Source organism: Harpegnathos saltator, unplaced genomic scaffold (assembly GCF_003227715.2).
Source record: "Harpegnathos saltator strain DR-91 unplaced genomic scaffold, Hsal_v8.6 scaffold177, whole genome shotgun sequence".
NCBI classification, from domain to species: Eukaryota; Metazoa; Arthropoda; class Insecta; order Hymenoptera; family Formicidae; genus Harpegnathos; species Harpegnathos saltator.
In genome coordinates, this window is record NW_020229958.1 from 106,156 (window position 1) to 121,100 (window position 14,945).

The following is a 14,945-nucleotide window of genomic DNA, read 5'->3' on the forward strand; positions in this document are numbered from 1 at the left end:
CGGAACGCTGCAGTGGCGAAATGTTATCCTCATTTTCACAATTACACTTTCCCCTCCTCGACTCGCGACTCGAGAAGACGCCCTTGCCCCTCGTCCTGCACGTTTCGCGCACGTTTCCTTACGGTATCTCGGCCGGGACTGCCCGTCCCGATCGGGAGCGAGCGTTGCTTTCGCGCCGCCGCCGCCGCGTTTAATATTCCAGCGCGCCGTCGTAGCCGGAGATCCCCGGGACTTGGTCGCTCTCATCGCCATCGCGGCGTCTTTCGAAAGAAAACAGACTTCTTTTTCGGAAGTCGATGTCGCGGCCGTCCTCCGACTGATTCTGCCAACGTCGGTTAAAGCTCGAGCTGACTTTACACGTCCGCGAGCAGATTTCCAACTTGGGTTACGCTTTTTTCATCAACGTTGGCAGACACAGCTGATAATGCCCGACCTCTCGCGTCTTCTTCGATCTCGCGTAAATCCCGCGCGGAGGATCCGCGAGGTCCTCGCCGGGCTGCGCCGAGCCGAGCGATCAATGCGCGAGCACGCACGCACGTGCGCAACGCGGTTGCATTCACACACCGATGTGTGTGAGTAACCTGTACGAAAGAGAGAGGGAGGAAAGAGAGAGAGAGAGAGAGAGAGAGAGAGAGAGAGACGCGAGGACAACCTGCAGATGCATGAATGACTCGAAATGACGTGCGTTTATTGAGCTCGAGCCGAGCGACTCGCACTCTCGGCTGCTTCCACAGCAAGGACACGACATATTTTCTGACTTCGGCCAATGACGAACTCGAGCGTATAATATACGACGTAAAGTACACGCGTCTGTGTGTGTGTGTGTGTGTGCGTTAAGATACACGCGTAAGACGGCACACGCATCGATAAACCGCGATGAAATATCAGAGGAGGGAGAAAGAGAAAAGCACGAGCTCCCTCGAGTCGAAATTTCGGTTCTACGTTAATCCTGCAAATTCCGTCGAGTCTGAAGGACCAACGAAGGATCCTGAAATACAACATTACGAACTGTGGCCCCATTTTGATGATACGAACGGTTACCGTCTTTGCCGTCTTTTTCATACCTAGCCTCAAAATAGGATTCTTTTCAGAATTATTCATTACGGTTCGATGATCTCGTTAAAGAATAAATATATATTTCACATTTCCGATGACATGAAAAAAATAAATAACCAGCAAATTATAAAGAAGTGAAAAAATATCTGCTATTTTGCTTACTCCTTACAAATAGACTGTAGAGATGTGCGAACTATTCGAATCCGAATAATTCGAATAGAAATCAAATACATTATCGTTTACGTGCATCAGCTATAAAACGGGCCATCTGGGCCTGTATGTTTGAACCCTTAACTTGTAATCAACTTAACTTATAATTTATAACTTAATTATAAATTACTTTAATTATTTAAATATATATTTTACTTTAAAGTGATATTACAATATCAGTATTCCCTTTCGTATTAAAATCTTCCATCGTTATTTGCATGTTTAATAGTCATGTTAAATTTTTTAATGATTCGATTCGATTTCATTCGATTCGATTCGAATTCGAGTAAAATTTTATAGATTCGATTCGATTTAAAATCAAATTTAAAAAATGATATTCGATTTGATTCGATTCGACATAAAAATTCTTGATTCGCGCATCTCTAATAAACTGGTTATAAAATAATCAAATATATAACATTAAAATTCTTTTTAAAGACCACTGACACGGTACCGCTAACCATTTAATGAATCAAGGTGTAACCCGATCAATGTACAGTGCCGTTCAAATTCGACAGAATCAGTAAGGTCGGCGAAAGAAATGTTGACTCGCAAAGTCCGGCTTTCGGCGCACCAATCGCAAGGCGTCGCGCGACGACGATCTTTCGATTCTGTCACGTACGATCGATCTCGCACGCCCGCGTCCCATTATCGTCGCTTCCGGCGGCGCTAAAAAAAGAAGAGAGGCTGGCGGAGAGGAGGCTGGAGGACGGCTCGAGAATTCGAGAACAATACGCGATCTACGGCAACGCTGCCGTAACGTAACACGTCATCGTCATCGTCATCGTCGTCGTTGTTGTCGTCGTCGTTCTCCTCCTCCTCCTCCTCCTCCTTGATTTATTTCTCGAGTTTCTTTCCGGCGTTATTGCCACTCCCGGCCAATTAAAAACGCCCGTTCCCACGCTCGGCGCGTATATTGCCAAAAGTCTTAATAAGGGACCGCGCGACGGAGGTGGCGACCGGAAAAGGGCTCGTTGAATCTACGAGCCTCCTTTTTCCCAATGGACTCGTCTCGTCTCGGATTCTTCGCGTTCACAACGCAGGACGATTTCAACCGCGTATCCTCGATACGAACGTTCTCTCTCGCAAATGAGCGCGAGTTGCTACCTTGTTAAGCAACGAAAACAAAAGCGAAGCAAACGTGCCTGCTTTTGAATGAAAGAATGAAAAAGCCCTTGAGTTCTCTCGGTATCGCTCTCTACGTCGTGCTCGTGCGCGCACACGAAATCGACGTCGGGTCGAAGCTCGAGAATTCACCGTTGCGCGTTCGCAAGCTCCTCGCGGAAATATCTATCGTGGGAAACTGAAGCTTCACTTACCGACGATTGCGGGCGAGGACATCGGACGCGCGACGTAGGAGACATCTGCGATGAAACAGGAAGGTCGGTGTTGGTCAGGATTGGTGTGTACTCGCGAGGATCAAGGATCATCGGACGGCACGGGACAATGTGGTTCCTGAAGGTGATGGAGGCAGATCGACGCGCGTCGATCCACCGCGCCGACGACAGAAATGTACCTCTTGCTTCCCTTTCTTCGTTTTTTTTCTTTTTTGCGAAAACGCGCAGTAGTCTTTATTCACGGTCGACATACCATGCTCTTATCTTATATAAAGGGATTACATATACAAAACACACGAGGTTCTCGCGCAATTTTCCCTCTCGTTTGTCAGCACTGCGTCTCTTCTTCCTTTTCTTCTTCGTCTTCTTCTCCCCTCCCTCTCCTTCTTCTCTCCTCTTAGTCCCTGCTCACCCCCGGGGACTCTCTTATTCTCTCTCGCTCTTTTATCTCTCCGTCTCTTCTTGCAGCGTATCTACAACGCCGTCGCCACCCGCGACGTTCCCATCCGGAGTGACTGTTCCCTCCTGCCCTCCTCGCGATCGCACACTTCCAAGAAGCTCCTCGTCGATGCGCCGCGACGTCCTCGCTGGTGAGATTCGCGGGTACTGGCCACGTGGTATTCCGTGAATATCCCGAATGCAATTGCGCGACCCGCCGATTCCGCCCGAACGTTCCGCCAAGACGTAGGCAGGCGAAGCGCGTGACGCTTTCAAGGACGCGTTCCGAGACCGCTCTCTCTCTCTCTCTCTCTCTCTCTCGCGTGCTTCTTCCTCTTCTTCTTCTTCTTCTTCCTCTCGGTCTCCGTAGCATGCTCTTCGGGGTCCAAGGAGGATGTGAAGTAGTCGAGACAAGGAAGGAGGACGGCCGAGGTGCACAGACTCGCGGTTGGCGAGGAAATGGATGGGGCAGGTTTTCGAGCATGCCACGTCCCGAGGCGCGCGGTGTCGATCGGGATGACTCGAGGAGACGATCTTCGCTCAATGGTCTCGAGTACCTCGCAAGGATATCGCAGCTTCGCCGGTCATCTCGCCGTCAAAGCGACGGGAGGGCGCCGGATGACGTCATCGTGAGCCTCAGCGTATCCTAGAGTATCTGGAAGAGCTTCTTGAGTTCCACCATCAGCTGCCAATCGGTCTTCAGCAGGTCGTCCCTGAAGTAATCCTTGCAAGCGTCGATGCTCTGTCTGCTGATCTGTAACATACAAACGGTTGCCCCGATGGAGCGCTGTTACCGTCGGAAACGAGCAAATTTTCAACGAGGAAACGCACAAAATGTGGGGGGGTGAGAATTTCGAGGGAGGTCGAACGTGCAAAATCGATTTCGCCTGACAAAGTTTTATAGAGCTGCTTTCGGCTCGCCAGCCACAATGACGCAAGCCAACTTGAACTTTAGCGCAATTTGCGGGCGTTACACCCCTTTGCGTTCCCCAGACGTCCCGCCACCAACGAATCCAAATCAGCTTTTGCCCTTTCAGGAGCGTGAAAATTGAATGCCAACGCAAGGGGATGCGAAGACCCGAGAAGAAAGCCGTATCTCCTGGGAACCAGCGAGAAACCGGACTGATCGTTCGATCAACCATCTATCGTGCGACCGATAGATTTGACCGACGAACGAATGTCGACGAATGTGTTAGCAAATCAAGTATTAATAATAAATAAATTAATGTCGCCCGCTAAACACGAAACAGCTGCCCGCACGCGGGAACTTCCGGGACGTGAGCTTTCGCTCGCGCGGGGCAACGTGGCTAATTTTCGCGCAGAGTTTTTCGCCAACATCGACCGGGGAGAGAAAAAGAAAGAAAGAAAGAGGAAGAGAAAGAGAGAGAGAGAGAGAGAGAGAGAGAGAGAGAGAGAGAGAGAGAGAGAGAGAGAGAGAGAGAATGAAATATAGCGAAGAGGATAAGGGGGGAGGGGGAGGGAGGAGGCAGAGGAAAGGGAGCACGGCGCGCGGGCGCGCACGCTCACCGGTCCATTCGGAAACGTAACGCTTCACAACTGTTTCCGCCCCCACTCCCGGCCGGAAGTCCCGTTTCATTCATGGATCGGTCACAATGGTGGTTTTACGCGGCTATTGAGGACGCCTGCCTCCCGCCACGCCTCTTCTCGCTCGCCCCTCTCCTCCCTTTCCCACCGTCCTCCCTCTTATTCGCCACGTTTCATTCTCTCTGTCTCTCTTCACCCTCCGCTCTCCGCTGCCCATCGTGCTCCCCCCCCTCTCTCTCTCTTTCTCTCTCTCTCTGTCCTCCTCGGTCGCCTTCGCCCCCACGTGTTCCTCTCTCTCTCTCTCTCCCTCTCCTCTCTCCGTCCGTATTACCGCTCGTAAAGTACGCGGAACGTTGAATATACAACAGTTCGCGGTAATCATAAAAAATTTCAACGACGGCGCATAGCGCGGAGGAGAGCTAATTTGAAAGTTTAAGTTGCTCGCGCGCGCGGCAAAGAGGTACGCGCGCGATTCGCGATCACGCGTAGCTCGCGTTGTTATTATGCAATTTCGAGTGACGAGGAGAAACGACGTCGATCGGACGTGGTTTTTCCGCGGCTGTCTGTTGCTCTCCGTCGACGAGGAGGCAGGAGAGGTCTTTAACGCGCGCGCGCGACGTCAACGGCTCGGATTCGCGGCAACATCCGGTCGCGATTCCCCGCGATTCCCCGCGATCGCCCCCTTTGCTTCTCTCTCGCCGACTTGGCCGCGCAGAGATTACGCGGCGTGTTCGCGCGAACGCGCTCGGGTAAATAAACGCGGGAAGCTCCGGCGAGGAAAGCTCGCGGAGAAATATTGTTCCGCACGCTCGCGAGATGAGCGTGCGGAAACGAAGCGCGCGCTTTTCGTCTTCCCTCGTCTTCGCCGATTTCGCAGCCGCCCTCCGCCGCGGCCGGCGAAGATTGCGGCTGCTACTCGTGTTTCGCGCGGGCTCTTTTCAATTTTACCTCTTGCCTCGAAAATGGGATCTTCATAATTTGTATCTCGCCGTGCGTGACACAAATTCATGCAACCTTGCATCGCGGAAATGAAATTGCAGCCCGCCCGTCTTAGCGTTAATTTAGTTGTCGTGTCATCTTCTCGGAGGGAATATTAGTTTTTTTCTTTCCTTTTCTTTTTTTACTTGGCAACGGCAGTAATTTTCGCCACAGTAATGTTCCGTCCTCGCTCGGAATTTTGTACCTCGCGCGCTGTTTGGTTCGCGCGCGCGTCGCCACTTATCGTGCGTGTGCAAACTGTCAGGAGAGTTATCGCCGAGCCGGCCGCGTGATATCGCGCGCACACTCGCGTAACTCTACACCCGCCATTCGTGTGTGGCTCTTTCTTTTCTGCTCTTCGCATTTCCCGCAATTTCCCGATCACGGCTACGGTCTGACGGCGGCTTCAAGCGCGAAACATTCTCCGATTCTCGCCATTGTCCGCGCCTCTTGCTTCCACGTGTCGCGCATTCTCTAACGTCTCTCTCTCTCTCTCTCTCTCTCTCTCTCTCTCTCTCTCTCTCTCTCTCTCTCTCTCTCTCTCTCTCTCTCTCTCTCTCTCTCTCTCTCTATCTGCCCAAGGCGTGTTCCTCGGAAGGAACAAAAGCAAGCGCGCTTGCTCCAATTTCGCTCGTACGAGCCGTCGACGTGTCGTCGGCGGAACGGTGGCTTCGGGAGAATCATCGTGGGAACAAGATACTTCCGGAACTGATTCCACGAAGCAAACGGTAACGACGACTTCCGCTTGTCTACCAAAGCACAGGAAGGTGTTCGAAGCACGACGATAGAACAGGCCCAGAGAAAAGAGGAGGAAGAGGAGGTGCTGGAGGATGAAGAGCGGCGGGGGCGGAGGGAGGAAGGGGAGAGGGAAGGTAAGGAAGAATGGGGGAGGGGAAAGAATGAAGATGAGACGTCGGTCGGTTGTACGTCGAAGAAAAGACGCGGTACCGTTTCTCACAGGGGCAACGAAGCCTACGAAACATCCGTCTTAATTAACGATCGCAACAGTCTTTACACGCATCTCCTCGGGAACTCGCCAACTGGGGCCAATTGAAACACGATCCGCTCGCGATCTCACTTTATGGTCCATTGTCAACGTTTCAAGCCGCAAACGGAATTTTCCATTTTCTTGCTTGTATTTCGACGCAACGCGATTTGTTTGCGCAGCTTTGCTCATCGGACAATATGAAAACTACACAACTGCGCGTGCATCTATTTTATCCTTCTTGGGTGTCGTCCATCGACATTGCGTTTCGTTCTGATCGATTTTACAGTACAGAGATGATGTAAAAATAATAATAAAATAAAATAATAAAAGTAAAATAAAATGTAATAATAATAAGATAAAATAATAAAAATGATAAAAATAAAATAAAATAATATATGAATATTCTAATATTGATACAAATAAATTAATTCTTGTGTTAATTAAACGCTGAAATATTGAAGTAAATGCGAGAGACACTTGTCGCGGTGTCACGTCGCAGAGCGAATAAATCTGTCCGGGTCGAAAAGTCGAGAACGATTCGAGCCGCAAAGGATTAATGTTGTAGAAAAGCCAGCTACATTTTCAGCCGTGTTTTTAGCCAAAGCGAAAAAGCATTCGCTCGAAACTTCAGGATGAAGTTTCCAAGCGGGCAAGGCCCGATCCTGTCTTCGTTGTCGATTTGTAGTAGCCGATATCCTGGCCTCTCAAGGAGGAAGACGAAAAAGGAAGAAGAGCTGAAGGTAGGGAGAGAAGGAGGCGGAGGGACGAAAGATAGCGAGCTTCTACGAAGGCCGGAAGCCGGCGGCGGACGGGCGATCGCCGCCGGATGTTCATCTTTCCCTCCTGCTCCACCTCCTCTTGCTCCCTCCGTTTTTCGATCTAGGTCTCGCATACTAAGTCGAATTTGCGTCAAGGCGAAACCGCGTTTCTCGGTTTCGCGCGGCCTACCGCCGCGCCGACGAGCGCGAAACTTGTTGCGCGAGTTGCACATCACGTGACTCGAAAACTAGAAGACGTCTCTCACGAAACGCGATTTTCGTATGCGATGGCTGAAGTTACGAGCGAGTTCGTTTTCCGTCGAAATTCAGCGAGCCGACGACGAATGACCGAAACTCACCTTGCTGATGAGGAAGTCCTTTGCTTCAAAGTGGCGACCGAACATCTTGGGCGCCTCGCCCGGGATCGGTTCGATTTTTATGCAGACCTCCTGACCTTTCCTGGCCGATTCCACGGGTTTATGATTGTACTCTATGCTAGTCACCATGCCCAAGTCGACAAACTGAAACAATCAGTGCAAGATGTGCGCGTTTATTCCAAAGCAATTCGCAACAACGTATCGTGTACGGACGAGCTCGAAACTTTACGCTGGACTCTCCGGACCTTGCAGAGAGTGAGACTTCACTCTCGGAAGGGACGGCTGAAGGTTCACCCGAAGCGAAAATACCACTTCTCGCAGAATTGCCAGTACGAGTGGACATTACAGTCGTACGATTGGCGGCAACTCGATTCTGCGACGAATCGTCGAAGTGAAACACGTCGGGTTCACTCTTCAAGATCGCGGAGCGGAGAGTCTATTCTGTCCGAGTAAAAAAATCTCCCCAGCCCGAGTGAAATTTCGCTCCTGGAATCCCAGCGAGTGCGACTCGCGACTATGTGTGCTTCATTCATAAAACTATCAGACCCTGCTCGAAGTCAGGAGAGAGTTTCGAACCTGCTCGTTTCGAGAGCAGACTCGCTGCGCTCCGTAAGAGCGGAATTTCCGCCGACGTTACCGGCGCGGTGCGTCGCGATGACCTCAAGGACACGACGAAAAGCCGAAACGGTCGGCAGGAGCGGCCTGCCGTCGCAACCTCTTCAGGTTTGCGATACTACCTTCATTCACTCTCTCTCTCTCTCTCTCGCGCGCGCGCAAGCGCGCGCGTTCATTCGCTCGCTCGAATTAGCATCAGCGCCGAGCGGTCGAGCGTGTGATTTAACGGCGAGTTCGTGCGCGATCTATCGAAAAACAGGTCTTTCCGCGGGCGAAGCTTCGGCGAAGCTGTGGCAGCGCGTGCGCGCGCGACTCGCTCCACGCGTTTCTCCTTTCTTTTCCTCTTTCTCACTTTTCTCCTCTTTTTCTCCTATCCCCGCGGCTTTTTCTCTCTCTCTCTCTCTCTCTCTCTCTCTCTCTCTGTCTCTCTCTTTCTCTCTGTCTCTCTCTCTCTCTCTGTCTCTCTCTCCTGCCTCGCCATCGATCGTCGGTGTCTGGTCGCGTGGGTATAACTTCGCCTAGGCACACCTTTACCACGGCCGGAAGTCGGGACAGCCGAGTACCTGAGCGAGCCGAGCCGAGCCGAGAGTCGAGAGAGCCGAGCACGCTCGCCTCGCAGCCGAGAGTCCCGAGACGTGGGTACGCATTTTCGTCCCGTGAATACCGGCGAGAATCGGTGAACTAAGTAGGTAGGTAGGCAGATATACCCGCATATATACGTAGGCCGACGTAGGCTGCCTGTCGTGGACGGATCCACCGGGTGTTCGCGAATAGTCCGACGGACTTGCGAGAAGCATTCGATGATCCTCCCAGCTTTCCTTTTGACAGATCACCGGACTTGGCTTCCACCTCGGAAATTTGTCTCTCCTCGGAGCAACACAGAGACGAGAGAGAGAGAGAGAGAGAGAGAGAGCACTCTCTCATGAAGCCACGCGCCCAGCCGGGCTCTTAGGAAATCTCCCGGCGCTGGACGATTTTTAAATTACGATGCCGTTTCTTATGGCCAAAGCAGCTGGCTCGACCGAGGTTTACTCGCCGGCCAAAATTTCCCCTCGGAGTAATCGATAAATTGTTTTTTAATAACACCCCGTGTCCGGGAGAGCGTGAGCGAGTCCGCTCCGACGGAGGGAAGGAAGAAAAAACGCGCGCTCCTGAGCGGTCCTTCCCGATCCACGAGACGTGATCCCGACACTCGCAGCGGGAGCTTGGCGCGCGTATAAAAGATTTTCGACGAGCGCCGTTAGACGGCTGCGGATCGCGGGTTATTGAATCTCGGGACACGCTGTATAACGGTGTATATAGGCGAAAAAGCCCGGGCACGTTGCTCCGCCGCGGCCTGCGACACACCTGCGGCCGCGAGAGCGCAAAGTGGGCGACAAACCCGGACGCAGTCGCGTCCAGGATTTGCAAGCGCGAGCAAGCAAGCAAGCAAGCAAGCAAGCGAACGGCCGGCCGGCCGACGGCGGCGGTTAAAAAAGATCCGCGGCTTTTGCAACGGCATATTCTCTCTCTCTCTCTCTCTCTCTCTCTCTCTCTCTCTCTCTCTGTCTCTCTGCCTCTCGGGGGAGAGCCACGCTTCGTAATCGCGATTGAGACATTCGTAAATGTTTACCGTCCAGCCACGACGCGGCATTAACGCCGGCATTACGCTGCGTTTCCTGCGCAGCGACTCGTTAACCCTTCCTTTGTCCGGCCACCAATTTTCGCGGCTTCCCCTCTTGCGTTTTGAACACGAGGAGGAAAACGAAAGCCGACTCGCAAATATTACAATTGTTGCGACTACGACCAGCAAAAATATGGAAAACCAAGATAATTGTTTCACTGATATGGAGAAAAACAGGGCCATCGACGACGTGTTGCGTAAGACGCACAGGCGGGGCAAGTGTGAAATAATTTCACCTTCTCGGCCGAGACGAGAGTCGCGGCGAGGTTGAAAATTGATCCCGAGCGGGCAGATGGCAGAAGCGAGCTTCGCCCTCGCCATCTCGCCGTCCTCTCGTCGATTCCGACTGCACGTTGTTAATTAAAAACGTAGCCGGGCTGTCACGAGCAGCGCCAGGAGCCCTCGTGAGCGACTTGGGTGGTCGGGGCCGGTGACGAGGTACTAAGGAGCCGAGATACAATGGGAATCGTGTAACGGGCAGCTCATTTCCCGGATCGACCTCCGCTCCTCCTCGCGATCGTAGCCGGCGACGGGACTACGATTTCGGCCGGACGAACAAAGCGCGCTTATGGCCGATACAGATCTCGCGAGGCAACGGCGCGTTCACAGTCACGAAGCTGGCAGGCGCGTTATCGATAGGTGGACAATGACCGCTCGAATATGCCCGGCCGTGTATCCCGAAACCCACGCCACGAGACGACGGCGGTATGTTCACGTCGCGAGGCTCTTTGGCCGAACGTGCCACCCGGTATCTCCGCCTAGCGGTGACCGGTAACCGAGAGGAGCTTCGCTTTTCGATCCTCTCTCTCTCTCTCTCTCTCTCTCTTTCCCGGTGAGAGAGAGAGAGAGAGAGAGAGAGCCTCCGGGAGGACGATGAGATTCACGGGGTCCCGCTCGTGTGTTCCGCGTCTTCCTCTTTTCGTAGGCGTTTCGGCTGCCTCACTCCCCAGGTGTGCATCAGGGACGTCTCGAGTGTGACCGGCTACTCGGAAGATTCTTGTCGGTGCATATTGTTGCGCTCGCGTGAACAGCAGTCCCGATTAAAGCAAAAGAAAAAAAAAAAAAAAAAAAGAAAAAAAGAAAAAAGGAAAGAGAAAAAAAGTGATATTGCGCTAAAAATCGCGCCTCGCGCCAATTCGCCTCGAAAGGCGTTTCATTTCGAAATACTCGAGATCAGCGTGTGGGCGCCCCTCAGGGGGGCTTTGAAAATCTCCTTTCCGCTTCTAGATTGTTGTACGCTCGGGCACGGCCGACACGCACACGCGGCATCCGTGCGCGCGCGAGGAACACGCAGCGTATACGTGAGGCACTACGCATGTTGGGGTTAATAATCCCAGACGCGAAAAAAATACGGTCGTGCCGCTCGGTGCCGTGTGCGTGTTCCTCGATACTTTCTGGCCGGGCGTACTTTTATGGCGTACCCCGTCGTCAAATTCTCGACACTCCGCCGCGACCGAGGAATTACCATATAGGTGCACGTGTGCAGGCGGGCAAACGAACCTTGTTCGTCCTCCGTCTCGACCTTCTCCGCCCTTTCTTCCAGCCTATCGCGCGCGCTTTCAATCCTCTCTTTTGCCTCTGCTCTCTTAACCGCTCGAGGTTTTAAGATAAAGTCCGAACTGTCGGACGACCAACCGCTAATTTCGTACGTCCGTTTTTTTTCCTTCTTCTCTCCCCCTCCTTCTCTGCCTCCCTCCCTTCCTCCCCCTCTCCCCTCTCTCTCTCTCTCTCTCCCCCATCTCTCAAATGTATAATATTACACGACGTATTTTACGACCAAAGTTCCTCTCATTCTTGTTACTAGGAACTTTGGGAGCCTCGAGGTCAAGCCTCTCCGACTCGGGCCCCGTCGTTGACAGGCGACTTGGACTCGGTAGCCCGCATGAAATTCGTAATTCTCGCGCCGAAAGCCACGTTCGTGCTGAAAACAAAAGTCAAGGAAAGGAAAATAATTCCCGAGACATTTTCCGACCAAGAGGTCCGCCGCCCCGATGAGGTCCACGTGGACCGGCCAGTCGGCGCTTTAGAGAGACAAGCTTCCGCGCCCGTCTCTCGTAGATATTTACAAAGCGCGGAGGAGACTACAGAAAGAGAAAGAGAGAGAGAGAGAGAGAGAGAGAGAAAGAGAAACAGAGAGGATTCACCGGTACCCGATAGCGAGCGAATTCATACGCTGAAAATCTGCCGGCCACGAACGAGCGTCGCGTCGCCGTCTGAAAATTACGGAAGCCATTACGTCGCGCGTTATCAACGCGCTTTTCCTTTTACGAGCAACGCTTCAACGGGGCGCGAGAGAGGAGGGCGACAGGTTTCGCTATCTCTCGCTCTCACGCGACACCCGGGCCCGCGGTTCTCTCCGCGTGGGCCCGCCTGGACGTTGCACGTATGCCGTCCACTTTAGATTTATCTCGTTTCTAAGTGTTCGAGAGAGAGAGAGAGAAGCTCGCTCCCTCCCTCGCGCAACGACCACGTGGGTGGAGAAGCGCGTCCCTCCAAGGAGGACAGGACAGACGCAAAGAGGGCCAAACGGAAAAGCATGCACACATGCCTTATCCGCTGCTCTTCCGATACTAAACTATCTGACCATTCCCGCAGCCACCCACTCGCCCGCCGCGAGATAAGCCCCGGTCGGACCCGCCGACTCGAAGCCGCGTTCGCTGCGGCTTTCTCATTTGAGCGCTGCTTCGCTTTTCACGTAATTTTTCACCGTCCGTTCTTGAAAGTGCTTCCTACTTTGTCTCTCCCCGAGCAAAATTTCACTCGTTATTCATTTCTGACGTGACTTGGTCGTCGCCGGCCCTTCAGCACGGTGGAAGACGATGGCCTCGGCATCTTTCGTGTCTCGCGGATATTTACAGAGCCCTCCCCCCTCGCTCGCGAAGGCACGAAAGCACGAGTCTCTTGCGGACTCGCCGCGGCGCGCTCGGCGACAGCACGGGACGCGGATCGGCCGGAAAATTACCTGGCTATAGGAGGAAGAAAGAAGTCCGAGTGGAAAGAAGTGCAGCGCGAGCGCCTCGACCTTGGCACTAAGCGCACGCGCTTCAGCCTCATCGCGCCGAAGGCCGATCCTTTCTCGGCCTTCGCGAAATGGGAATCCGCGAGGTGCAACCGCATCGCTTAGCCGAGGGCTCGCGTCGTTCCGCGAAACGCTAGAGACTACGTAAGCGTTGCACCTGCGTCACGTCACCTGCCGTGTACCGTAAGATCCACGTGGCTTGAGAGACAGAAGAGAGAGAGAGAGAGAGAGAGAGAGAGAGAGAAAGTTGGGGGCGGGAGGGAGCGAGAAAGACAGCGAGAGAGGAGAGGCTGTCGATCGGCGAACGCCGAGGATGTTATCCGCGACATCCCTACGTCCGCGACTCGCGTACGCGCGCTCACAAATACGGCGATATATTATTTATATTCCGCGAGTATCGGCAGATATTTACATACGGCTTACGCAAGCCGACTGTAGCGGGTGCGTAACGGTATCGTAAGAGCGCTCGCGAGAGCTGCACGTGCCGGAGGAACATATTGACACACCTATCGAAGGCCGAAGAAACGTCTTCGGAATACTCGCGCGTACCGGGAATCACCTTCGCGCCGAGTGCAGTATTTACACCCGCCATTCTCTTCTGCCACCCCCCCATCTCTCTCTCTCTCTCTCTCGACGAGTGCCCAACGAGCAGCGTGATCCACGTGAGGGAACACTGCGGACCGGCGTGTTGCGAACTCGATCCGAACGCGTCGCGAAATCTCCCTCGCGAGGGCATCTCCCGGGCGCGCGCGCGGATTATTTTCGCGGATGCAATATTTACATGCGGCCGCGGCGCCGCGTGTACATCGCGGCTGTATTTATCGCGGCCGCGTGCGAGGATACAGAAAGACGGAACGAGGGAGGAGTCGTTCTTGGCATACTAGATAGCAGACGCGGCGCGTCGCGCGCCTCCCGGCGGACAGGCGGGAGCGAGAGCGAGCGCGAGACGGGAACCGGAAGTCTATTTTCGTGGCCCGCACCAATTTAGAAGGCTTTATAGTACGCGCGACGAGAGTTAGGGCTCCAACAGCCTAACCACGTCGTCGTCTCTCGACGCCGCGCGCCCGCGACGCGCGTCTTTTCGCGAACGAGCACGTTGGCGAAGTCGAACGAAAGCGAGGCCTGCCACTCCTCGACGGCGGGAAGGGCGAAGCCCTTAACAAACATGGCCTGGCGGGCTTCGAGGGGAAGACGATTTCAACGTGCTCGAGTGATATCGAAGTTAATGAGCGAGAAGGATCGCCCCCGTTCCGCCCGCGCCGCCAACTGCGACAGTCACGTCGCCTTAATATAATAAATTAATAAGCGCCTTTTGCAAGTTTCGCTGAATAATAAATATGATTCAAAGGATGACACTTTTCAAGTCGCGTCGCGGCCAAGGGGACTCCATGATGCCACCGATCAACTTGTTAATCTTAGCCTTATCCAATTTAGCCGCGGGGACCGATGACTCGGAGAATGATTGGACGCGATAATCCCCACCGGTCGTCTTCTTTCTCTTTGCACTCGAGGAATATTTCCAGATTTCCTTTTTCACCAACTCGATAATTACAAATATAATTACTAAAATCCTAGAAAAACTACAAGATGGATCTTTATTCCCTTTAATGTTCCCTTTAATCGCCGCACTTTATTGTTTTATCGCTTTCTGTCTTTAAATCTTTTTACGTCAGTACAGCTGGCATTCCGAGTTGCCGGAATAAGTGTTCATGCCAGCTGTGCTGGCATTTCGAGTGCAAAGGGTTAAGCTCGACTCGCCTATTCTCCAGGAGTCGCTCCCGGAGGAAGTGCGCGCAGATGACGCCACTGTTGGCCATTTCACGATTAATGAGCGATTTCGTCGGCGGTATTCCGCGCGTCCAAGAAGGAATCTCCGCGAAGAACACAACGGCCGGACATGTGAAACTAGACGACGACGACGACGACGACGACGCTAAACACGGCGTAAACGGCTCTGCGCT

General features: G+C 53.1%; 1 protein-coding gene across 3 annotated transcripts in view; it reads right to left on the reverse strand.

Moving 5' to 3' along the window:
- Positions 1-2,379: 2,379 nt before the first annotated feature.
- The window catches only part of eIF5B (eukaryotic translation initiation factor 5B), a 42,774-nt gene continuing 30,208 nt past the window's right edge, over positions 2,380-14,945 (reverse strand). For all 3 annotated transcript variants that reach the window (XR_003112707.1, XM_011140120.3, XM_025297440.1), the window contains 2 exons: positions 7,670-7,831; positions 2,380-3,795 (listed from right to left, as the gene is read on the reverse strand). Coding sequence is in view for 2 of the 3 variants with exons in the window: in XM_011140120.3 (XP_011138422.1) it covers positions 3,688-3,795; positions 7,670-7,831 (270 nt within the window). In the remaining variant the exon portion in view is untranslated. The remainder of the gene's footprint in view (positions 3,796-7,669; positions 7,832-14,945) is intronic.